The following is a 24,472-nucleotide window of genomic DNA, read 5'->3' as shown; positions in this document are numbered from 1 at the left end:
GTAGTGCACATATGGGCTGCCGCTCTTTGACCTGACGAACCATCGACATCGACGCTCACAATAATTCTAGTCCGCCATTATGGCTTCCGCCGACGACATCGCGACCACTCCCCTTCGCGGTGCTGCCCGCGATGACCTACCTCTAGCCGACTACATCCTGCGCAAAACACAATACCTATACGCCCTCATCCTACTTACAGCTTTCATATCTGGTGCTGCTTGGTACAGCGTTGCCAACTCCAAAAAACAAGAGGACCAAGTCCATTCTACGATCAAGGGCCCCGGAGGCAAGCCGTTACCCATCACCAAAACGAAGAGCACCCTCGCCGATGGTGATCGTAAGATTGGTCCCGGCTTTGGTCGTACCGCCAAGAATGTTTTCCGCTATCTCGCCTTTGTTGTCTTCTCGACCTACGTAGGCAATGCTGGATTTATGTTTTATCATGCTTTCTGGTTCGAAGACCCTTACAACTGGTCCCAGGAGGGGCTCCCATGGGCTGGCGAATGGAGTGTTGTACGTGAACCACCAGTCCCTCGACCCATCACAGGAATCTACTATTGTGAACCGAACTGACCACTTTTTGCTTAGGTCCACGTTACCGGCGCTCTTTTCTTCTACCTCTATATCCTCATCTCCCTCTTCGATTGGCGCAAGGGCCCCAACATCGTTCATTTCGTTGTCTGGATCTTGGGCTTCACTGGCGAAGTCGTCATATTCTCAACAACCGCAGTTGCTGCCGCTGATTGCCACTTTTTCCGATCTGTCAGAAATAGCGACTCAGGAAAGGATGGAAACTGTGTCGATTATTGGACCAAGGTTGACCTTGTCTTCTATTTCGTTAGGATCCTCCACCTACTCGCCTTGATTGGAGTTTTTAGCTTGGCGTGGATTCGCAAAGCTCGAGGCCTCGATGACAGGAAAATTGAAGAGGCTCACCCGGCCGAATCAACACCGCTCCTTCACGGGCATCGCCGGTCGTATGATACTAATGGCCAACTGGCTAACGGCCATACTCCTAACGGCCGAGAACCCAACAGCCGGGAGACCAACGGACGTCGTGGACGCGGCAGAACCATTTCGAATGCACACAAAACGCCCAGTTTCCCTAAGAAGGAAGAGCCTACCGCCTTTTATCGACCCGAGAAGCTGCCACACAAGACATGGTGGGAGTACTTTAAGGGGTACTCTCTCTTCTTTCCTTACCTCTGGCCCAAGGACTCTGTCAAGCTTCAAATCAACGTCCTCATTTGTTTCATACTGGTCATGATGCAGCGCTTGGTCAATGTGGCTGTTCCAATGGCCGTCAAGCAGGTTGTAAATGATCTCGAGGAGGTAATTAAGCTAGTCAAGGACGGAGAACGCCTCTCGATGGACAACTTCCCACTGAAAGATTTTATGATCCTCGGGCTCCTGTGGATTCTCCAAGGTCAATCGGGACTTTTGGGCTCTCTCAGATCTATCTTGTGGATTCCCGTCTCACAATATTCTTACCGGGGACTAACGACAGCGGCTTTTAACCATGTCCACTCCCTCAGTCTCGATTTCCATCTCTCCAAGCGTACTGGAGAAGTTTTGTCGGCACTCAACAAAGGTTCATCGATCAATCAATTCCTCGAACAGGTAACCTTTCAGGTTTTCCCCATGCTTTTCGATCTTTTCCTCGCCATTTCGGTTTTCTACTACCAATATGGACCGCTGTATGCTGAAATCAACCTTGTTGATACTTGTTGGTATCTTTACATGACCATCAAGATGGCATCGACTCGAGCGGATCAGCGTCGAGAGATGACAAACGCCGACCGCGAGGAAGAAGCTGTCAAAAACGACTCGATCTCTAGCTATGAAACAGTCAAATATTTCAACGCGGAAGAGTTCGAGTCACGCCGCTACCAAAGCAAGGTTGCTGTTTTCCAAGGCGCTGAAGCCAAAGTTCAGATGGGCATGATGATGATGAATATCTGCCAGACCGTCGTTTTCAACCTTGGTAGAATCATCGCGGCATTAGTGTGCGGCTGGCAGGTCGCTATGGGCCTTCGCACCACTGGTGACTGGTTCATGGTTGTCTCTTACTTGACACAGCTCCAGGGACCTCTTAACTTCTTTGGTACTTTCTACAGGACAGTTCAGCAAGCCATGATTTCTGGCGAGAGACTGCTTGAGCTTTTCAAAATCCAGCCAACGGTGGTAGACACTCCTCATGCTGTTCCGCTAGGCAAAGATTTCCAAGGTCATGTGCGCTGGAACAACGTTAGCTTCTCGTATGACCGACGCAAGCCCGCGCTACGCAACATTTCTTTTGAATGCCAGCCTGGCACCACGACAGCTTTTGTCGGCGAGTCGGGTGGTGGCAAGTCGACATTGTTTCGCCACATGTTCCGCTACTACGATTGCGACGAGGGATCTATCGAACTGGACGGTCGTAATGTCAAAGATTTGACTATCAACTCGGTTAGAGAAGCAATTGGCGTCGTCCCTCAGGACACAACTCTCTTCAATGAGACACTGATGTACAACCTCAAGTACGCAAGGCCTTCTGCTACGGATGAAGAAGTCTTTGCCGCTTGCCGGGCAGCCAGCATTCATGATCGCATCCTCTCCTTCCCCGATCAGTACAACACACAGGTTGGAGAACGTGGTCTCCGCTTGAGTGGTGGCGAAAAACAGCGGGTTGCGATCGCACGAACAATTCTCAAGGATCCTCGTATTATCATGTTGGACGAAGCCACATCAGCGCTGGACTCCCATACCGAACAGGAGATTCAGGACAATGTGTGGAGTATTGGGCAGGGCCGCACTTTGCTCATCATTGCGTATGTGAACCATCTGCTGTTATTACATGCTATCATTCTTACTAACTTGTCTTATAGACACCGATTATCAACCATTACGCATGCCGATCAAATCGTTGTCCTGAACAACGGAACTATCGTCGAGAAGGGCACCCACGAAGAACTTCTGACGGCTAAGGGACGATATGCTTCCATGTGGGAGAAGCAGATTCGCGCTGAGCGTGCTCTGGATGTGGCTCGCGAGGCGCAAATGAAGGCTGCGAAAGCCGTCCGCAAGGCGAAGATGGGCATCAAAAGGAACTCTGACGCTGCTATTGACAGCTACGATGGCCTTGGATCACCCGGAAGCCTGTCTGGTACCGGCTCTCAAGGTCATGGGGATGACACACACACATCTTCGTCCTCATCCTCGGACACAGAATCAAGTCACAGCGAAGAGCACTCAAGCGAGCATAAGCGCAAGTAAGCTGCTGCCCTCCGACACACGTCGTTTCACTACACTCGCACACGAATTTCCTGCAAACCTGGACGGCAGGAAGTTTGGAGGCTTCACCTAACCAACTTAATTTTCCACCACAACCTTACCGTGCTATCTACCATCTCGGTTCATGAACGGACACGATCATCGCCTGGAACGTTGTACCAAAATGCTCGGCATTAAAGACTGCATCAGATCGGCGTTGAGGAGTTTTGCTTCTAGTTTTTAACGAAACGGATTAAGGAAATCCGACTAATAATCTCGAAAATGGCCTATTTACAAGGCATACGAGTTGATATTTTCAACCTCACCAACAAGACAACATTGAAGGGGTCTAATGCAATCAAACATTTCACCGTTGTTATATGCTATACGTGGCATAGTGATTGCCATGATATGAACATGGGCAGGCGTTTACGGTTATCACGATTTGCTTTCGGAATGCGATATGGAATATGGGCTTAGCTTAACATCAAGGGTATACGGGTTGATCGGCATTTCTCTTATATGCGACGACCGGTTCGACGCGCTCGATACGGCATACGAAGTTGCACACATCCCCGACCAAACGGCGCACGACGGCGGTTGAGGTGGGGTATCGCCCAGTCTTTATAAATGAGACTTTTAGGTCTCTTAGACTCAGAGACCGCTCATGCGGGAGGAAATGTTAACGATCTAGCTACGGGGGGCGGGGGGCGGGGGGCTGAGTAGCTCACTGGCGGTTGCTATTATTGAAGCGAAGGGAAAATCAAGGGACGTTTTCTGTTTTTCTGTTGATGGTCAAAACCATTCAAACGTAGGATGCAGGAATGCTATTTCATAGAAGACCAACACGACAAGTAATTTATTTGCCCATTTCGGACAGGACAAGTATCGACTGCAAGTTATTGTGCCCGATTCAAGCAAGAATATGGGAGCATGGGCTACCACAGCATAGCGCAACATAGCATAGCATAACAGGCAAGCCAGCAAGCGAATAAGGTCTTTCAGTTTTTCATGGTCTAGATGATTTGCCTCATTGCATCCACGTGTCAGTCTGTTGAGCGGATAGATGATATGTAACGTATAACATGATCTGTGTGATGATGGAGATTACACTTATTTTACTTGAATTGTCTCGTGCCGCCCGTTAAAGCCAGTTCCGTGTTGAGGCTGTGCTCGGGGCTCAGGCGGTAGGTGATTGGGTCCACTATGTCCGGACCCGCCACCCCGGATACCGGGATCCACGGAGGGGCAGTAATAACCAGCATAACGAGGGGCTCACCGTAATCCCGTCGACCTTGACCCCTGAAAGACCCATTGAGTTAATCACCATTTGACGCCATTATAGGAACGAACCGTCGGGCAAGGGTCCAGAAACAAGGTTGATTTGGCCTGTTTTGAATCGGTGTATGTCTGCGGCGTGGGACTATCTCGCGGCGATTATCCTCCGCCAATCTCATCGCCGTTTTTGTCCACAGCAGCAGCAGCACATATTGTGATGGGCCACTTGTATGGAGTTCCAGCTTTGCCACATCTGTTGAGGAAGAAGTACCCTGTAGCCTTGATAGGAAAGTCATCATTGCTAATGTAACATATTCGAAAGCGTTGCCCCGCGTGGTGTTGCAATATCTGAGTGGCTACCTAGACTTGAGACTGCGTTCTTTCAACACACAAGGGGGGTATGTGTACACTTGAAGAGTGCGTGTCCACGGGAGTGTTAAAATGCAAATGGACTGATTTCTGTATAGGACAAGTGTCTGCAGTTTGAGTAGGCCACAAATAGAACACATCACTATTGTTGACTTCCTTCAATACGGGTTGCTACTCGTTGTACGGAGATGCTAGAGCTCGCTAGTAGCGGCTTACGCGTGTCCTCTCGAACACAGTTAATGCGCTGTCGATGGAGTTCCAGAGAAAAGTATCCATTGGGGCGAACGATGGACAGACTCCACACGATAGACATGTTTGTTGTTTGGACCTTGGAGTAACACGAGAGAGGCGAGTCAATAATTGGGCCTGCAAGTTGTAAAAAGTGTCAAGTTGACGCGTGTTAATGCTCTCAGCTACAAGATGTAAGCCACTCACTGACACAGATCGGGTTGGCCCAACGTTGCAGGCAGGAAGGAGTGTGAATAGTGCAGCGCCTGTGTGGAGTAAAGATAGCGAGCGTCAAGGTGGTAGTATTATTAAGTGTGTTCGTATAGATATTGGTAAGTGATTGTACAAGAATATGTGCATGTGTAAATACATGGCCCGAGAGAGATGGTGTACTGCTGCTGCAGGCGGGTTGTTTGAGGCCAGAAGGAGTGTCGCACATATAATATAGGTGAAAGACCCCATCCCATATCAACGGTGTCTGGTCTGGACGTTTGTCCAAGAACCTCCTCACTTCTTGGCCCAAGAGCGACATCCATGCCTCCTCGCATCGACAAAGCAAGTCAACGCATGTATGTCGTCCAACTCGGCAACCTACCGCAACAGAACAGTTGATTAGTCCGGATAACGCGGATTCTCTCGGGACGCCGGCATGTTTGATACAAAAGCGACTGTGAGATCCAACCACTCCCATTTGAACTCCGTCACCATTCGATCTAAATCACCCCCTTCCATACTCTCAAAAGGGAGAGGTGCAATCAATTATACGCCTCCGTTTTCGTGGGCCCCCTTCGCTGTGGTCATAAATATTATGCTGATCCATTAATTCGTCTCAACCTGATCTTTACTTTCCAATCACTTTTTTGACAGTGAAGAATCATGAACTTCTCTCTTCCGGCGTTCTGCCTTCAGCAGTCGTTGATGCCATTTTGAGATGCCTTTGCATCTAATTCTTCATGTCTGCCGCGGTCTTGCCGTTTGCATGACCATTGGCATGGCCATTTGTGCTGCCGTTGGCCTTGGAAGAAGGGCTGGCAACCTCGTCATCCTCAATCTCACCGTCATCCTCATCCTCGGATCGGTCATCTTGAAGATCGTTCTGGCTGACAAATCGCCAGGCAATTCGCGCGATACAGAAGAGCCAAAAGAGGTTCAGAGCCTGAAGAGCGCACAAAAGAGAGGCAGTAATGACCTGGGCGATACGGCACTTGTACTGCTGGGTCTCCCAATTCAACTCAAAAGGTCCGACAGTTTCAAACTCAGTAAAGAGTGACCAGATGATCTTGAGGTTGAGGTAGTGGCGCAGGTAGATCCAGGCCATCATGAATACTCCAAAGTAAGGGCCTACGAGGGGAGAATCGATGTAGTTGAGTGTCTTGGATGTAGCCAGGAAGAAGTCACTGATATCATGGGTGGTGTAGACGGCCAGACCGATATAAGTGAAGTGGAAGCGATAGCTCAGGGCAATGAGCCCAAGGGTAACAATGTGATGCCCAACGAGCTCCTTGAAATCCTTGCGAGGCTTCTCCATGCCTAGAAGAAGAACAATGGCTTGCTGGGACCAGTAGGCGGCCTGGAAAAGGTAGTAGAACTTGACAGGTGCCAGATTGGTTAGGTGGGGGAAGCCATCGTACATGCCGTAGGTGTTGAAGTACCACACAGGAGTGTGGCTCATGACCCAGAGACCAACGGGTCCAAGGACGCCGAAATAAATAGCAGTGTAGACTTGTTCCATGAAACGAGCCTTTTTGCCACGACTGAGACCATAGTAACGGGCCAGAGGTGAAAGGAGCTCCTGCATGATGAACTCGCGGGTGAAAGACAAGACAATTGTGTAAAACGAGACAAAGGCGAGATCCCAGCGACCCTTTCCGTACTGGGCTGGCGCACTCAAATCATCTTGTGGCAGCTTGTAGGACAGGAAGATGAAGTTATGGATAGGGTTGGATTCGGTAGGGTTGAAAGCATATCCGACGAGGAAAAGGGTGAGGAGGATGGCAGGGAGGACCCAAGTATGCTTGATCATTGTCTGTTTGGCTCGGGCGATCAAACCACGAGCACGACGTCTTTTCGAAAGGCGCTTTCGCCCATCTGACTGTATTAGAGACATGTTAGTTAAAGAAGAGCAGGTGGAGGACATGGAACAGCGCAGAGACATACAGTAGCATCGAGACTGGCACGACTGGAAGCAAATGCCGGTGCACCTGTGTCACCTCGAATCTCTCCGCCCAAAGCGCTGCTCTTACGTCGCTTTCGGGCATTGTTGATGGCGTCCTGGGTGGCTGTGGTGTTGCTGACCGACACCGACGAAGTTGCTTGGTGACGCTGATGCAGCTGATCGTTTGCCGTGTTCAGCAGCGGGAAAGGTTCTGAGCCCGACATTCTCGCCTATCGTATGCTACGTTTCGATGTGTAGAGATCACAAATAAGTTGTCTTGGTTTGTGGTGGTAGACGCTTGCACCCCTATTTTCGTAAACAGTAGCGCAAAGGAGGAAGGATATGTTTCAGTCGCAAAGAGGATGGAAGAAGGATAGGTCAATATATATGAAGAAAAGGATTGTGACTTTTGCGCGACTCGTGGCTCTCTTCTCCCCTATCTTGGTTTTGTAATGAAGAAGGAGAGGCAGCCAGGTGACTGAGAAAAGAAGAGATGGGATGAGAAGAGCGATGAAGAGAATCAAGTTGCGGATTGTGCGGGATCGTTGCTTGCTGAACAAGTTGTATTAGAGGGAGCTGTTAGTGGAGGGGAGATTTTTAGGTGGGTAAGCCGAGACGGGAGAGGATTCGATGATTGGCTTGGCATGGTTGCATTGTGCCTTCCTTCTATCTGGGTTCCATTTCCATGATGGCTTGAGCACTGTAAGTCGGTCTGGGAAACTCTTCACTTAGGGTTTTACGCAGAGACCATTGGAATTGCTTTATATATATAAAAGCATTCCGTATAAAAGTTTAAGCTTACTCTTTTAAACTTTACAGTTCCTGTTTCTCTAAACGTTTTCTGAAGCAATCGCTCGTGTTGAATGCTTCTACAAGCCCCTCTAGAAAACAAGGGGATCTCCACAATGTGGGACAGGGGGACACTCTAGGCGTCCGCGGGCTCCAAGATTAAGATTATCCAAGCGTTTCTTGTTGATTTGACCTGGCCAGGGCCTGTCAGCTCCGACTTCAGGGGGGACATGTCACTAATTTTCTCTTAGAATTTGTTGGTATAGTACTGTTTCAACATTTTCAATTATTTTCTATTCGCTTTGCAGAAAAGGTCACGTACAAGAAACAGAACCAGCCATTGAATACTGTCTCAATAAACACGACAAGTTGGTTGTCGATATACTCCCCCATTCCTGTCATATAATATCATCCATCGCATTGTTCTCGCATTGATTCATGCGCACCTTTGTGTTCTGTCATCCGAGCGTACCGAGAATTATTGTTTTTCGCTCTGGCACATGCTCACTTCATTTGCACCTGACATGCGCCAATACGTCATGCCGAAATCTACTTTTGACCATCAGCAATGTAACCCTTTTACAGTCTTGATTGTATTAACCAGCCCTCACTTCCGAAAGCAACTGTTGTATAAGTGAAGTTGAACTCATAATCTAAAACAACTAAACGGCCTGCCTGTCTTGCTCAACTGCTGCCGTCTTTGATTGTCATATAATATCATTGGATCCTATATAAGCCGCTATCAAGTAATTCCAAGTGCAGTATACAAAGCTCTTCCAAATGGAGCATGTGCACTCGTCCAGTTCCATCAATATAACGCCATAATTCTTGCTTGACGCCTGAACCCATGCAATACATACAGAGCTCTGAATGTGGCCGTCATGTTTGTAATTCCCTCCCATAGATATACATTTGAGGAATGATGCATTCATTCCAGGGGTATCATTCATACAAACCATCCCAATGCCCGTTCAAACACCAGTCTTTTTTTAACAGAAAACAACGCCTCGCTTGATGCACAACTATCAGCACACAAAATTTCAGGTCGCTCGGCGGGTTCCCGGTGAATCTGAGTCTTGTCTCGGGTGATCCAAAGAGGACCTATCCGATAACGAACCATCGTCAGAGTCATCGTAGAAATCGTCTTCGTTGGCCGGTCTCGGACGGACGCCCCGCCAAAGTGGTGGATTGTTAGGCGGAATAGGCCCATTCCCTGGACTGCCCGAGGATGTGCTTCGGCTCCTGTCTAGACGTCCCACTTCTCCTGACGCATCCCTCGACGCGCTGCTCTGACTGGTCGTGCTGTTGTGGTTCGCAAAAGGGTGCCTGCTTGACGATTGCGGTGATTGCCGGTCTGTGGTGTTGAGTTCCTCCTCCTCCAGAACCTGCTGCAGGGCGGCTCCTCTTCGGGGAGGAGCCGGTATGACCGTTACGGGGAGGCTCTCAGTGTTGGGAGCTGTTCGCATGCGATCTCGTAGTTTCTCGGCTTGGTTTGCTGCAAAGTCCTCCAAGCGACCCTTTAGATCCCATCGGCTGGAACTGTTTGCCCGTCCTTCACGAGCTGCTGCCACATTGCCGTCTGAGCGTTGCGCCACATCCGTCGACGCATCCTCGTTTGGTCGATTTAAAGTCGAGCTCGCAAAAGTAAGATTTCGCCAACCGCCTCGAGCTGATGAATTTGGTGAATTGGCTTCTAAATCTACAGGTTGTTGTGACGTGGGTGGCACAACAATACTGTTTTGCAGAGAGGCGGGGGCCTGATTGGAAGAGCTGGATTCGTCGTTCAGTTGTTGGCTTGGAGGCGTGCTGCTTTGCTGACTCAAGTCGACCACACCGGGAAGTGGCATAGGATCGGGGGTTCGTGAAGTTGTCTCTGAGGGTGCCTGGTACCTGACAGCATAGACTGTGCTCGCAGCGCTGGCCGTATCTGCACGACTAATAGGTGTAGCAGCAGGCGCCGGTCGGGTCGGCCATATCACAGGTCGCAATCCTCTGGCTGTCCCTCTTTGTAAAGGTTGATCAAGTGTTTCGGCAAATGCACCATTGTTCTGACCGCGATATCTGTTGGCAATAGAAGAGACAGTGGGCCAGCCGTTGGCAGAAGTCGCAGACATCTGTGGTCGATCTCCATCGCTACCACCGCCTGAACTGCCGCCTTTTCTGCTCTTGCGATTACGGAGCCATGGGAACTCGGATGCGTTGATTTCGAGAGTATCGTCTCCGTCAAAAACTTCTCGGCCGAGAATACCATCCTTCTTCTCCTCGCGTTCCAAAGCCTCAATCCTTTCCACCCATTCCCATACAACAACACTGGCGGCTGCAGCACCAACCCATCGCACATAATCTCCCCATCCAGTGAAATCAGGCTGAGAGATATCGAGAATGAAGAAAACAACGGGGATCAGAATCGAAATAAGAGAAATGATGGCGACGAAGCTGATGTTTTTCATAAAAGGGTGATAGAAAGAGTAACGTTTCTTCATTAGCGCAAAATAGACAACCCAGGCGGCGTACAGCAAACCGAGGGAAAGCTGGAAGAGGTAACTGAGGGCAGGGACTGGGTGAACAAAGTTCTTGGGTCGCGCGGTTGTGTTGATGCCGTTGTCTGAGTATTTGAAACTGGTAACAGCACTGAACACAACGTCAAGAGTGATGAGCGCGAATGCAACCCATTTGATAATGATCTTTTCTCGGTGTCTGGGAAAGAGTCGGATAAGAGTTTGGGCTTGGGCTAGCCATAAAAACGTATCGGAAACAAGTCGGATCACCTTGAGTTCGACGCTGTTCATCACTTCGTCCTGCAGTTGATTCGCATTCTGAATCCCCCACGTATACTGGCTTTTAGCTACTCTGAAGGTGTCGGCCGACGCGATAGTTAGTGAAATGGCGACGGTTAGAGCGGCAACTTTCTGTAGCCATGGCCGGCCACCAATGGTGACGCTATTGTTGGAGCTGTGAGTGAAAGCGGATTTTCGGCCTAGGTAAACAATTCCTCCGTCAAGGAAAGATCGGGGAGTAACGAAGAGCATGATAACCAGCATGTACGCAGTGACGGTAGTCGCGGCGAGGGCGTAACAGATTGGGAAAGTAGAGGCGTAAAAGGGATCGCGAAAGTCTGAGAATTTTGGGCTGCTGTCTGACAGTTCATGCTGAGTGAGACTGCTCTCATCGCCTGAAGCAGCGTATGTCACATGGACTTCGGCTCGAGGGAGAATATCGTGAGTCGGGCATGGTATTTGGTATACCGCGGGTTCGGTCAATATCGTAGGGACGCCATCGAGTCCCAGTGTCATAACTCCAGTGTCAGGTAGAAGTGTTGTCGTGCATAGGGAAGGGGGCGCCGTTATGGTCGCGCTGATCAAGCCGGCGGCGGTCATGATTGCGGCTGGCCCGTTGTTCAGTTAGGCAGTGTAATTGAACGGCCAGCCGCGAGTTGAGTTGACGGTTTTCGCGAGTTGGAATCGTATTCAAGTTCGGGATCGCTCAAACGGTCGCCATGGGAGGCACTTTTCCGGAAGTAAGCGACACGGTGATATCGGCCGGGATCTCTTTCGCAGTAGACTCGTAATTGAATGCGGCTGAATGTGACAGTTTCCGACGGTTGTCGATTAAGAAAACGAGTGTGTTGAGGCGCGGTTCGAAGGTGATCGTGGGGGGAAACTGGGACGGGAGGATTCTAACGCGGGCTGGACTGGTTGGATCTAGCTTCCAATCTAATAAAAGATACTTGTGCAGTATTCGTACAGTACAGTACAGACAATACAGTACGGTTAGAGAGTAGGGGGTACGTGACTGATTATGGCGGGCCCTTGCCTCTTAACGGAAGGAGGCGGAGTCGATTCGAGTCGGGGTTTGTTTCTCTTGCGGATGGCGGACGGGGATAGAACAGGAATTGATTGACAGAAATAAGCTGAGTGTGGTATGTATGTATGGGATGAAGTGAGACGTGGTAGAGTTGATTAATTGTACTATGAATAGGCTTTAATGGGATAGTAGCAAAACTTCAACCAGGTCCAGACTTGACAGTGACGATGAGAGTCAATTGAAGTCTTGGCCTCGTCGCCGACTATCGATTCCTGCGTGGGAGGCCTGCAGTAGGAGCTTTCTTGGAGATCGGGCAATATGTAGTGGCGATCTGGAAGAGTCAAAGAAGTCTTTTAGATGCCGATGCACACTAAGCTTTAAGCGCACTTCTCTCGCATTAAGAAGAAGTAATCGCGATAGTGAAAAAGAAAGAGAAAACAAGTTGTTTCTGATGCTTAGGCCATAGGCAATAGAAGAAATTTGGCACAACAATTAAGCTCTTGGTCCGTTCGTTTTTGTTCGCGTCACTAGAGAGATTACAGTTGATTTACTGTGGAACAATCAGGCAGAGAGACGGAGCACAATTCTGGGGATCTCCTTGTTATGGATGACTGGGTAAGGATTTCCGTCTTCTCCCTCTGTTTCCTCCTCTCTCTTTGTTTAGCGACGCACTGTATGATCGCGGCATGTTGCAGTGTCAGATGCTTGAGCGACATTTATCACTCCATAGCACAGTACAATACGTATTACCAACAAAAGGCTGAGAAGAAATGGATATATGGCTGCGCATTGCGCGGGCTGTCGTTAACAATTCAATTGCACTGCAATCAACAATCTGCAAAACCGTTCTCGGGTCAGCGGTTTTGGCTGCGCGCCCAGAACCAAAAGGAACCTGCCACAATTCACCACGAGCTTGTAAACTTCCGGATGGTTCAACGGCAATACCGAACCCATGGACGGGCCAAAAATTGTCCGTAACTGTAGGTACTGAACACAGTGGCTGACAGGGTTGACAAGCGACAGGGCTGGAATGGAACTGAACCTAGAGAGAGACAGACCCCTCTCTCCAACCCAACCCCTAAAAAATCATCGAGGCCCTGATGAGCGCTCGATTTATCCTCTTTCGTCTGAATAGCCCCAATTTCTCAAACAATAGGGATGATCGCTAGCAGTTATCCACCCCGCCTCTTGTTAGAGAAAAATCAGGGTACTGGTGGTGATGGTTACGATTACAACGCGAAGGGTGAAAGTATACATCACATCTTCGACAAGATAGGTACTGTATATAAAAATAAAATTCTAATTTCCAGTGCTCGCGCTCCAAGCATCTTTCATCGTCCAAGAGATCGGACATTACTGCTTTTAGTATCTTCATGTTCACCAAAACATCCTGGGTAGCTCCACATTTGACAGCCTCAGCCGCAGACTAAAGACACACTGTGCAATCCTGGGGTTGGCAACCTCCAGTCTTTCCACAAAATTAACCTACTAGCAATACATAACAGCCCGTACGTACGTTTGCGAATGATTGATGGATATATTACCGATCGACTGGCAATAACGAAGCCTCGTGGCCAGATCTGACCTCTTCAACTTAAACTTTATGTTAAACCTTATACTAACAACAACACGAATCGCCCAACCTCATGCTCAGGTGAAAAGACATTACCTCGCGTGGATGGAGAATGGAACCCGACCTTAGAAATATGGGCTCTCAAGAACTACTAGGCAACTCTCTATTCATATCTTCAACAGTCCATCGAGATACTACAGAAATAAAATCGTACGTTGCTCGCAGAGCAATCCATATATGGAACTCGCAACAGGTACTGAGTCGAATACGTGTTTGCAGCCCCTACGTGGTGATGGATTCCCCAATAAACCTGCTTGTCACACACCGTAGCCAATTTCTCACGTCATATAACAGCATTGGCACAAATCGAATCAAGCTTTATAAAGTGCCAAGCCTGCACATGCACACGAAAATCACAAACGGCTTGGCAAAGCTTAACGTTTCCCGGAACCTGGCCTCTTAGCCTCTGCACAGCATAGCACAACCTTCTCCAGACTTGGCAAACTTGGCTCTTTTTGTTTCCTTACTTTGTCTTTGATTAACTATATTTTTATGTGTAATCTATCATCATCCAATAATCTATTTTTGAAAAGCATATTAAAAAATCGAAATAGGGATTTCGACTAAACTCCTGGGTATTCGGTGTCGAGTAACCTCCATGCACCTATAATATATATGCACCCCTTCCTTTCGCGCCGGAATAACTAGTACCACCCAACGCCTTTTGTTTTCGAAAAATGCACCGGACCATTTTCCGTCACAACCAATGCAATAAATCAACGGTCCAACTTTTCATTTCCTTTCCTTTTCTTATTGCATGACCGCTACGCTGGTTTCGCGCTCCATGCTACTCTTCGTCGTAGTCGCTTTCATCATGCTGGCCATCTGAATACTTCATCTCGAGTACCCACTTCTCATCGAAGTCGATGCCTCGTCGAATCTTGGTTCCAGCTTTCCTCCATACAGCACTACCCAGGCCGATATCTGCAATGAAGAGACGCCACTCATCATCGTGAGCAGTGTTGTTCATGTTTTGCGGGTCGTCCTCATCTGGGGGCGTCACAGCCTCGAGCAGACCTCGCTTGGGAGCTCCCATGGCAACAACGTATCGTGGCTTAACAAATAGTCGACTGCCATCAATCACTGCTACTTTTCCAGAAGTCGGGTCGATGCCCGTCGGGACATCAACTGAGAGCACAAAGGCTTCGTTGCGGTTCGCCCATTCCATCAACTCGTATACAGCAGCCTGGTCACCAGTCCGCAATTCCTCAAATGAAATAGTCAAGCCCAGCAGAGCATCGACAATAAGAGCCACTGATACGGGCGATCCTGATGATGACGCCTTGCGCAAGTGCTCGAAAAGATCAACTTTACTAAGAATCTTGCCGCCAAAAGCTCGATATAGTTGAATTTGTTGTCGTAGGTCTTCAAGCAGGTCCTTTTCTCGTTCAATACCCACCAGACACACGAGCATGTTGACGTTCTTGTTTCGAAGATGACGCGCGGCAGCAATTGCTCGCATGCCTGATTTGTTATTTCCAGCTAGGATCACCACAGCTGGACTACTTAATGTAGCGCTGGAGGACGGATTAGCACCAGCAAGTCCGAACCGCACCTTGATGGCAGGATCTGTCAAGGCCGTAAATATCACCTCAGCAATGCCTCGTCCTCCATTTTCGGCCATGAGCTGCTCCGTCAGTCCAACCTCGTTTGCAGCAATGTTTTCGAGATTCAGCATCTGCAGGGCAGACACGGTTTCAAGACGCTTGTGCGAAGGGACCAGGTATAGGCCCGGCGGGTGACCTTGCTGCCTGCTGTTAGTACTGCGGGACTCTGGTCGAGAAATGGACAAGCGAGACAAGTGGCTTGCACGTACGCCAGAGTTGACGCGGGTCAGCGGAAGACCGCCAGATGTCGCAACGGCACTTGCTTTACGTGACTGTGATCTCCGCGAAGGGCCGGATTTGCTGTCAGCCCTCCGGTTGCTCTGACTGCTTCGAACATCCCGCCCCGAGAGCCTCTCTGCCCCGTTCAGCCCGTCATCCGCTTCGCTATTCCACGAATATGCGTCTTTCTTGGCGGTCGGAGGCAGATCCAGTACATTTTCTGTGTAATGCAAATTCTTACCGCCAGCCGTACCAGGCTTCGGCTTCCGGTTATGAGCTACTAATCGGCTCGCATCATCGACCTGATCCTCCCTTCTCATCTGGTCAAAAATGGTGGCTTTGTCAAATTTCGCTAGGTTGTTTTCAAAGTCGAAATCACCCATCTCCTCTGTGACGTCCTCGGATGCCCAACCATTATCAAGTGTACCCTTGCGCCCCTTGGTGCTCTTTTTCAAGAAGTGAAATGGCTGGAAGGAAGATGTGCTCTGCAAAATAGGCGTTTGCCTCCACCCCTTGCCTCGCCCACTAGCAGGCGAACCTTCAGCAGCCAGACCGTCCTCTTCCACACGCTGACCCTTCCCTTGTTTGGTTTGACGTGAGCGACGATTGGCATTCTTTTTCTTAGCAGATCGGTTGGCATGGCCCTCAGGTATATCACCGTTGCCAGTTTCCGTCAACGTTTCGCCAATGGCCAAATTTTTGACAGAACCTGACAAATCGTAGTCAGGGGTAGGCCGTCCAGGTGTAGAGGCTGCAACCTTTACGGGAATGCCCGGCAATTCTGTTCTCTCACTCTCTTTCGCCAAAGCCCTTGTATCGGATCCCGAAGGTGTCGCTGGCGCTGGCGGTCGTCCCAGGCTGAGAATGGCCGGGTCAACAAAGGTAGGCTGCGCGGGTGGTTTTGTCAAAGTCGATGCAGCGACGATAGGTTCGACAGGGGCGGGCGCATACGTTGCTGGTACTTCGTCCTTAACCTCGGATAGATCAGCAATGTTAGCTGCGGGGATTTGTATGGATGGGAACCATTGCTTGGTGTTTGCCACGAATACTGCAGCTCAAAATATTAGTGGTGTTTCTCTGCGGCGTAGTTTCAACTTACCGTTAGTCAAGGTCAAGCCGCTGCCCGCCTGCACGTCCACAACTGTTCCTGTGAACTCATTCCCCGGAGGATCTCTCAGTACCACCCGCATGTGCAATCCTATGAATTGATTTGCCATATTGAGGATTGGTCCGTAGAATTTAAATAATCGTTTAGAAGTTTTGATCGTCGGCGCGAAAGTTTGTATGGAGAAGATCGTCACTCCTTCAAGATCATGAAAGTCTTGGTTGGGCTCGAAGAAAGGGCCTCAACTGTACAGCGTCGCGTCTGCGAGTAGGTAGTGCTTCTACAGCGGGTCTGGAATTGTGTTTCGTGTGTCGCAGCAAAGTTAAGGCGAGCGGGCGGTCGAGGTTATCGACCTGAAAACTGATGACGGATGGAGTTTTGAAGCGGCGGGATGGGGCAAAACGAGGGGAGGTCGACACTAAGGCTTCTTCACAACGGAGTCGTGTAGTACTCTAATAACGCAGCTTTAAAGCTCAGACTCTGCAATGTCTGAGCCGTATACGGGGGGGGGGGGTTGTCGTGAGGATTTCGGTCTGATTTCGGGATTGCGATGTTGTGTGATGGGGTGTTTTGTCTTGGTGGGAGAACTTCCATCTGGACATGGGGCAAGGTTGGGAAGTTCGCGTGGGAACGAAGTTGCCAACTTTCTTATCGATAAGAAGATGATGGATAGTCTGTTCGCTCGGTCTGCGTCACAGTTTGCAACCGCCCTTGAGCTAAAAGCGTAAAGTGCACTGGCTGGATTTGACATTTATGATCGATGTCTTGGATTGGCTAATACAGTGGCTGGTAAAGAACGTAGGTACGTAGCACAGAACCCTGGGCGAGTAGTAGGTACTAGACTACTAAGGTAATTAAACATGCATATACTCTGTATGAGAGAAGCACCTGCCGTGGTTCTGCCATGCTCGGTACTTTGAAAAAGAGCTGTAGCCGAGGCTTTCAATAACATCATCACATAAAAAAATCAACGGGGTGGCCTGTAATTTATTGGAGTTAAGTAGTTGTTCGTCATTTGGTATTATCATAAGTCGCAGCGTCCGTCTAAGTATAAATAAGGAACAGCCTGACATCTACTAATCCTTGCCAGGTTCATCCCAACCAAATCGACCCTCGTGCATTCCCTGCCTTTATCTCTATAACAAGCTACGCCCCAACTGCCACTCTTGTATCATACAAATGCACTCATGTGCAGTAAACGCTTATCATGTGAACAGAACTCAGACATGACCTGTTCAGTTACCATACGCAGCAGCCATCGCCTCCTCTTCATCGTCTAGATCCACCACCTGTGGCGCTGGTTTCTTGGGCGCTGGTGCCCTTGAAGGCGCGGACCCGATGCGATTGGATACGAAGCTGGTGATAGATTGGGCTTTCGGCTTGCCGAGCGCTTCTTCTGCACTGTAGAGTTTGTTGTAAAAATCTATGACCCGAGGATGGGCCATGACCTTGGCCTTTTGGAAGCCCAAAACTTGCAGACCATCCTGAGTAGTGGCTCGACTGAGAGCAACGTAGGCCTGGCCTTTCTCGAATACGCGTCCCAAGTTGACCTTTACTCGCTCCAGGGTTTGGCCTTGGGCTTTGTGAATGGAAAGTGCCCAGGCCAGGATCAGAGGGAGTTGGGCGCGTTTGGCTTGAACCTCGCCGTTAGGCAATTCGACTTTCCATTCTTCGGGCTGGCAGAGAATCACACGCGATGTGCCGTCTCCTGCCATGAACTGGACCACGGGGTATTTATCGCTCGCACTTGACTCCGATTCATGTTGAAATGACTTGAGTAGCTTCTTTCTGGCTTTGGCTGATTGGTCATCCTCGTCGTACTCATCAGGTGGGGACATGTCAAACGTCTTCTCATCCGAGAAGCCGATGACTTTACCCAGGGATCCGTTGACTAGTGATTCATCAAGGTTCTTGATCAACATGACTTGAGCGTTCACCTTCAGAACAATAGACTTGGGCGCCATCATGTTCGCCAGCAATTTGTCTCGAACTTCTTCTTTGCCAGTATCTTGGGCATCATAGCGTCGAGGTTTGCCAGGAAGATCCCGGAGGCGTCTTTCATTTGAATATTCAACCTCGTTTCGAGTCGAGAACAGCTCGGAGGTTTCTAGGCCGTCATTGAATTGAAGTGGTCGTTCCAAGCTTTTGAAAGCCCGAACAGTATCCTCAGTGATTCGACCGAGCCGCATCTCGTTGAGCATGTTTGCAAACACGGGATCTCTCTGACGGAAAACCTGGGTAAGTCCAATCGTGTGATCTATCGAGGTGGTCCAGGTAGACGCATCAAAAGCAAATTTGGTCACCTTGTTGGCTCCATGATCTGGTACAGGTGGAAGCTGAAAGAAGTCACCAGTGATGATAAGCTGGATGCCGCCCCAGGGCCTTCCATTGTTGCGAATTGTTCTTCCAATTTGTGATAGCTTGTCAAACAGGTCGCCGTCAACCATAGAGATTTCATCGAGGACAAGGCATTTGGTCTTGAGCCAACGATTTTTCGCCTTTTGATTTCGTCGAATCTTCTTGATCAACGTTGGAGCGTCCTCTTTGCCAAGGCCAATGCCCGAGAAGCTGTGCAGAGTGATACCTCCGATATTGCACGCGGCAAGTCCAGTGGAAGCTGTGACAGCAACACGTTCAGGATCTTTTGCATATTTGGTCTTTAAGTCTTTGATGATGGCTCGCATCAAGACAGACTTGCCTGTTCCGGCTGCACCAGTGAAGAAAACACTCTGGTTCTTGTTTACAACCAGATCCAAGACATGTTTTTGCTCTTCGCTCAAAGACACAGCAAAGTTGGCTTTGGAATTAGATGTTGTGATTTCTTGAATCTCACCCATAGGCAAATCCGTGTTGGCTGAAGGCTGCTCTTGCTGGCGCTGGTTTCTGAACTGCTTCTTCTGTTCCTTGACGGCGCTAGCAGTGGGGTTTAGGAAGTCTTTCCGCTTGTTGTTAGGTGTTTGAATGACTGAAGCATAGTTATCGTCCTCGTCTTCAGGCTCTTCCTGTTTGAAGCTTTGAGGCAGTACACGCTTTTTGGCCTTTTTATGTGCTGGGACACCAATGTCGTGATGGTCGCCAGATGAATCACGCTTCATTGAGATGTTGGCCATTGTTGAACCCGCGGATGTGTTTTGTGCAGGTGGCAGGAAGTGTGAAGGGGGTGACGAGGACCAAGGAATAGTCCTGTCTGTCTGCGTCGATGTTGGTGGTTGTGGCATTCTTTCGTTGGGAACACTTTTGGTGGGAGTGCTAGCAGCTGGGGGAAGAGGTGGTAGAGCTGACGGAGCTTTGAAATCAAGATCCAAATCGTCGTCGTCACTAAAGTCACTTTCGTTAAAGAAGACAGCAGATTGTGCTTTGGTTTGAGATTCAGAACCCGTGAGGTCGACAACGTCTAGTCGTTCACTAAACGAATTCGACCCTCCACAGAGTGTAGCCAGCGATCCCCTACCAAGGCCTGCTGGGGTTCTCTTGTTGTTTGAGGCTTGGTTCATGTTAGAAGATCGATTCTCAAGGGGCTTGGAGAAGGGTGGCATCGTCCTCGCCGACACAGCAGGGGCGTTTGGCTTCTTTAGTTGTTGTCTGATATCGGCATTGTGTGATGGGCTACTAGAAGGAAGGAAAGGCCCGCCTTTCGCCTGGCTCTTCTGGGGAGGAGCGTTGGCCTCGTACTTGCTGCTTGCCCGTTGCAACATTGTCTCGAAATCTGGTGAATAAACCGGACCGCCTGAGTGCACCTGAACCCGCTGCTGCAACTGCAATTTCAGTGACAGCTGTTGTTGCAAAGCTCGTCGAAGAAGAATTGCCCGTGTCGGCGAGGAGCGAAAGGCGAGGCTGTTAATGCCTGCCGTCATAAACGGTCGTTGGGTGGCGATGGTGGGAAGGTGGGAAGGAATGGAAATTTAGAATCGACAGGAAGGAAGGAGGAGTTGAGAAATTAGGTAGGTAGAAGGAAAAAAAACCGTTAGGAAGTTGTGAGCAATTGACTCGAGTTCAATTAGACGAAGACAAAACTATCAGCGACTAGGTACCCCACGACCCTGGCATGTTTAGAGGCAGGTACGGATACCCATGTACTGGCCGACTGTTTTAATACAGAACGCGTCCAGGAGTAGCGAGAGCAAGTCAAGTACCACCACAGATGAAGTTTCACTCAACAGTGCGCCCGCTCTGACGCGCTCAAGGCGCGACCCCTCCCACTACCGATGACACTTGATCACGTGTTGTTAATTGCTTTTTGGAGTCTAATCAAGGGCTACAAGGTATGATGGACTATACTCCGAACCTTGACTACAATTGCATCGCATTTGGACACAACAATAAAGTCAATATCACTATATTCGTCATTATAATCATCTCTTGAATGAGTGGTACATAAAAAATCTTCAACTCAGCACCACGTAATAACCTTGGACCTGCACCGCAACCTAAACATGTATTATAGGAGACTCATCGTCAATCTGTAAAGAGATACGAGCTTGCAACCTGAACAAGTGATGAGATATCCAAGACAAAACAAAGTCCCTTCCTCTTAATACCAGCATTCTTTTTATCCTCACTGATTTTCATGTTATCCATGATACCGATATGAACGACGTGCTTCTCTTTGATGCATGTAGTCTAGAGCTTGCTGATCACTCCATCGAGAATCCGATTCCGCATACTTTTCGCCGTCTTCTCTTCGATCATCTCGTCTCTCCCTGAACTCGCGTCGCCGTTGAGCATCTTCCTCAAGATGCTTGAAGCGGTCATTGTTTCTTTGGATGTTAGGGTCATGATAAGAGTCGCTCAATCGTGCCCGTTCCAGTGGTCTCTCGCCACTGTTGTATTTGTCGTTGGAAGTGTCACGTCGAGGTGCAAGGCCGGGCACATGACGGACGCTGTGTCTTGGTACTTGGATGATACGTGGTGGCTCTACTCTTCGTGACTCTTCTGTCCGTGATCGGGAGTGGTATTTTCCCCTTGGCGAGCGACTTTCTTCTTGGTAAAGGTACCTGTCTGGGGAGTTAAACCGCACACGTTGTCGTTGCGACAGGTTATCACGTCCATCAACTTGACGGGTATCTTGGATAATCACGTTTCTGTGGTGGTCTGGATGGGTGCGTTTGGGACTTCGCCCTCGGCCACGCTGACCCAAACTTTGATCTGAGCTGATAGATGATGGCGTTGTGCCTTCACTTTCATCTTCCGACCAGCCATCATCAGACGACGAGGAACTCTGGTCTGAGACATGATAAACCTTGATGGTATCCTTGACATTTGACTTCGACTCTGCCATGACCGCCTTTGGTGCAGTTGGCTGTTTACTTGTGCCAGTGGCTCCTTTCGGTGCACCTGGGATTGCTGGTGGCATTGCTGGTGGAGCTTTTGGTACTGACAGAGGTCCTGGGACCTGAGGAGGGCGAAGTGGAAGTTGAATTGGTGGCAACTTCGGTGGTTGCCCAACAGAGACCTGCCCCTGTGCTCGTCTTGTGGGGTTCATAGTTTGGGGTATTGCTACGTTGTGTCTCGCTGACGCCATGCGATCCTGCTTTGGCATGTTGAAGGCGCCTTGATAAGGTAGGTGTGCTTGGGAGACTTGAGGTGCAATAGCCTGTTGTGTGATGATAGGTTTGGGCTGGCTTCTCAGCCTTGGATCAGCCACCAGGGGTGCCTTTCCGTGGGCACTTGAAGGAATAGGACGAGTGAAACTCGAAGTGACAGGAGACAAACCCTCTGCACTTTTCTGGGCAATCTGCGAATGTTGGGTTTGCTTCGACTGTTTTGGGAGCATGTTGCTATCATGAGGCCTGGAGCCATATCGATCAGTAGCAGGCGTGCTCACGAAGTATGCAACAATTGCTACTCTCTCCAACTTGGGAAACTTGTTTCTCTTTGAGTGGCCTCTATGTCTTTTAGAGCTCCGCTCACTTTTGTCATCTCGTCGGCGATCGTCTGCCGCCCGCCATTCAGATTCAAGCTGAGCCAGTTTGTAGTAGAACCGAACATCACGGTCTCCCCTGGTCAGATCAGCTTGAGCCTTGTCGATTTGGTTCTGAATGGCTTCATTCTTTTCTTGCTTCTTTCTTGTGACGGAACTTGTGTTCTTCTGAAGCCAATCAATTCTGTCTCGAATCACAGATTGAGACATGGGCTTTTCAGAGATGATGGTCTCCTCCCAGGAGGAACCACTGGATGCCTTTTCAAGGCGGAGAGCCCTGTATCTTTGAGGGCTTCTGCTTTGGGAAATTTGAATATCTGGGGAACCATGCAGGCCCGTGGGGGGGAGTGGGGGATGGTGGTAGGGTTGCGTGTTGACAGGCATATATGCCGGAGGTTCTGCAGAGACGCCATTGCTCTGAGGCATGGGCCTTACAGACCGTGAGGCTTGAGGCTGCTGACGCATTTGTGGTGCGATCTCACAAGGCATAGCCCCCACGGGATGAAGATTAGCCATAGTGTGATTGGCCTCGAGTTGGTATTTTGCAAATTCCAGTATGGGATTGAAGCAACGGGGAAGGGGAAGATAGGGCTCTAATATATATGACTGGCAATGGAGAGCTTGGGTGGGTGCAACTCTCGGGCAGCCGAGCTCTAGTTCTACCACTTGTGCGATAGAAAAGTAAGGCTGCCGAGATGGTAAAGGGTGTGTCTTATTAAAAGGAGGGAGGTCGAATGTGAGCTTGAAGGTTAAGAAGGGGCACAGCCGTGCTGAGACAAGTGTGCCAAGCTAGTCGTTTAGCAGGCTTATTGCACTTGTTGATATGCGGACTGGAAAAGTTGTCTTATAGAGTTGGATGGTGGATGGTGTCTATGTCGGTTGATGAGACCTGGTGGGCGATTCGAGGTCTATTTGAACCCTAAGAGACATTGTACGTAGATACGTGTCAACTTGAGAGTTCCGACACGACGCGGCAATGATGCATTCATCTGATTACAAAATTCAGTCGTGTACGACGGAAGGGAAGTCTGGAGCATGGCCAGTCCAAGTCGCGAACCATATCGTGGCCACATTCTGATGGACTGAAGTGGTTCGCCCGCATACCTCCATTACAAGCATCCACTTACTGCAGCCCAGTTATATTCAATATTGTACCGTGGCTACGATTAAGCTAAGCCATAATAATCAGCCGAGACGGTCTAGGATGTTCGGTATATGGTTGAGTCGCCCGTCTTTTCTTTGTTTAGATATGGTACAACGTCAAGTATCGCCTGGTTGATGCGGCTAGACTGCTGGCTTACATTGTCATGTCGGCAAAGCCCATGGCCCAAATCAAGCCTTCTCGAACGAAACTCCATACCGTGCTGCCGCATCTTGTCTCAATACGGCCACCGAACGATTAGGCACGTTGCCGAGAGGCTGACTCAAGCCGATCTGTGACTTGGCACCGACAGTCTGTTCTTCCCAGCGCGCGCCGAGACATGCAAGCAAGGCGATCGCCGTTTCCAGGATATGCTGATCTCCCGACACCTCATCAAATATAGGCACCGACCATCCTATTGCGAACCTCCAAGTTCACGAGGAGTGTTACTCTGCGCTCGGTGAGTGAGGTATTCGCGGCCAACGAACGATGATCTGGAGATCTTAACGCTGTGTAACAATTATCAAGGCATGAGAGGACCCTGCATTGATTTCTTCGGAAGGATTGTTAAATCAGATAATTGCCTCAGATACACCAAGGCTCTGACTCGAAATATCTACGAACATGTTGGGCCTTAACGTTCGTTGATGAGATATACTTGGGGCTGCACTGTACTACTGCTTTGTGCAAAGAACATAGCACAGCATGTTGCCACAATCGAGAAATATAGCGTGGAATCAGTTTATTGCTGTGGTTTTACAAGTACAGTACCAGGGCGAAGGGCGAACAAAGGCTGACTGAAGAACAGGGTCAAGGTTGGACATATCGAGGAATCTTTGTGTCAAGGAGCTTGTAACTGAGACTAGCCAGGAGATTCTTGGTTGGTCCGACGGATATTTTGAATCTTTACGGGAAAGTCGGGTATGCAAGCAATTGTCGTAAGCTGGATGATACACATGTCTGGGAAAAGA

The 24,472-nt window shown here is 49.3% G+C and overlaps 7 protein-coding genes across 7 annotated transcripts; 1 reads left to right on the top strand and 6 right to left on the bottom strand.

Moving 5' to 3' along the window:
- Window positions 1–79: 79 nt before the first annotated feature.
- Window positions 80–3,961, top strand: FGSG_05527 (uncharacterized protein; the record flags this gene model as incomplete). Its single annotated transcript, XM_011325772.1, has 3 exons — window positions 80–514; window positions 590–2,811; window positions 2,869–3,961. 3 exons carry the CDS (start codon window positions 80–82, stop codon window positions 3,254–3,256), a joined length of 3,045 nt encoding a protein of 1,014 aa, XP_011324074.1. The 3' UTR covers window positions 3,257–3,961.
- A 410-nt stretch (window positions 3,962–4,371) lies between these two features.
- On the bottom strand, window positions 4,372–5,213 carry FGSG_05526 (uncharacterized protein; the record flags this gene model as incomplete). Its single annotated transcript, XM_011325771.1, has 4 exons — window positions 4,372–4,555; window positions 4,607–4,810; window positions 4,923–5,007; window positions 5,117–5,213. 4 exons carry the CDS (start codon window positions 5,211–5,213, stop codon window positions 4,372–4,374), a joined length of 570 nt encoding a protein of 189 aa, XP_011324073.1.
- A 200-nt stretch (window positions 5,214–5,413) lies between these two features.
- FGSG_05525 (uncharacterized protein) lies at window positions 5,414–7,507 on the bottom strand (the record flags this gene model as incomplete). Its single annotated transcript, XM_011325770.1, has 2 exons — window positions 5,414–7,220; window positions 7,286–7,507. The coding sequence occupies 2 exons, from the start codon at window positions 7,505–7,507 to the stop codon at window positions 6,072–6,074; spliced, it is 1,371 nt and encodes a 456-aa protein (XP_011324072.1). The 3' UTR covers window positions 5,414–6,071.
- A 1,308-nt stretch (window positions 7,508–8,815) lies between these two features.
- FGSG_05524 (uncharacterized protein) lies at window positions 8,816–11,449 on the bottom strand (the record flags this gene model as incomplete). The annotated part of the gene is made up of 1 exon (XM_011325769.1): window positions 8,816–11,449. One exon carries the CDS (start codon window positions 11,447–11,449, stop codon window positions 9,113–9,115), a length of 2,337 nt encoding a protein of 778 aa, XP_011324071.1. The 3' UTR covers window positions 8,816–9,112.
- A 2,847-nt stretch (window positions 11,450–14,296) lies between these two features.
- Window positions 14,297–16,552, bottom strand: FGSG_05523 (uncharacterized protein; the record flags this gene model as incomplete). The annotated part of the gene is made up of 2 exons (XM_011325768.1): window positions 14,297–16,383; window positions 16,435–16,552. The coding sequence occupies 2 exons, from the start codon at window positions 16,550–16,552 to the stop codon at window positions 14,297–14,299; spliced, it is 2,205 nt and encodes a 734-aa protein (XP_011324070.1).
- A 1,123-nt stretch (window positions 16,553–17,675) lies between these two features.
- On the bottom strand, window positions 17,676–20,135 carry FGSG_05522 (uncharacterized protein; the record flags this gene model as incomplete). The annotated part of the gene is made up of 1 exon (XM_011325767.1): window positions 17,676–20,135. The coding sequence occupies one exon, from the start codon at window positions 20,133–20,135 to the stop codon at window positions 17,676–17,678; it is 2,460 nt and encodes an 819-aa protein (XP_011324069.1).
- An 875-nt stretch (window positions 20,136–21,010) lies between these two features.
- Window positions 21,011–23,669, bottom strand: FGSG_05521 (uncharacterized protein; the record flags this gene model as incomplete). The annotated part of the gene is made up of 3 exons (XM_011325766.1): window positions 21,011–23,047; window positions 23,465–23,486; window positions 23,662–23,669. 3 exons carry the CDS (start codon window positions 23,667–23,669, stop codon window positions 21,011–21,013), a joined length of 2,067 nt encoding a protein of 688 aa, XP_011324068.1.
- Window positions 23,670–24,472: the final 803 nt, after the last annotated feature.

Source organism: Fusarium graminearum, chromosome 3, assembly GCF_000240135.3.
Source record: "Fusarium graminearum PH-1 chromosome 3, whole genome shotgun sequence".
Lineage (NCBI taxonomy): Eukaryota > Fungi > Ascomycota > Sordariomycetes > Hypocreales > Nectriaceae > Fusarium > Fusarium graminearum.
The sequence above is the reverse complement of the archived record's forward strand: the minus strand, read 5'-3'. Positions and strand labels throughout refer to the sequence as shown.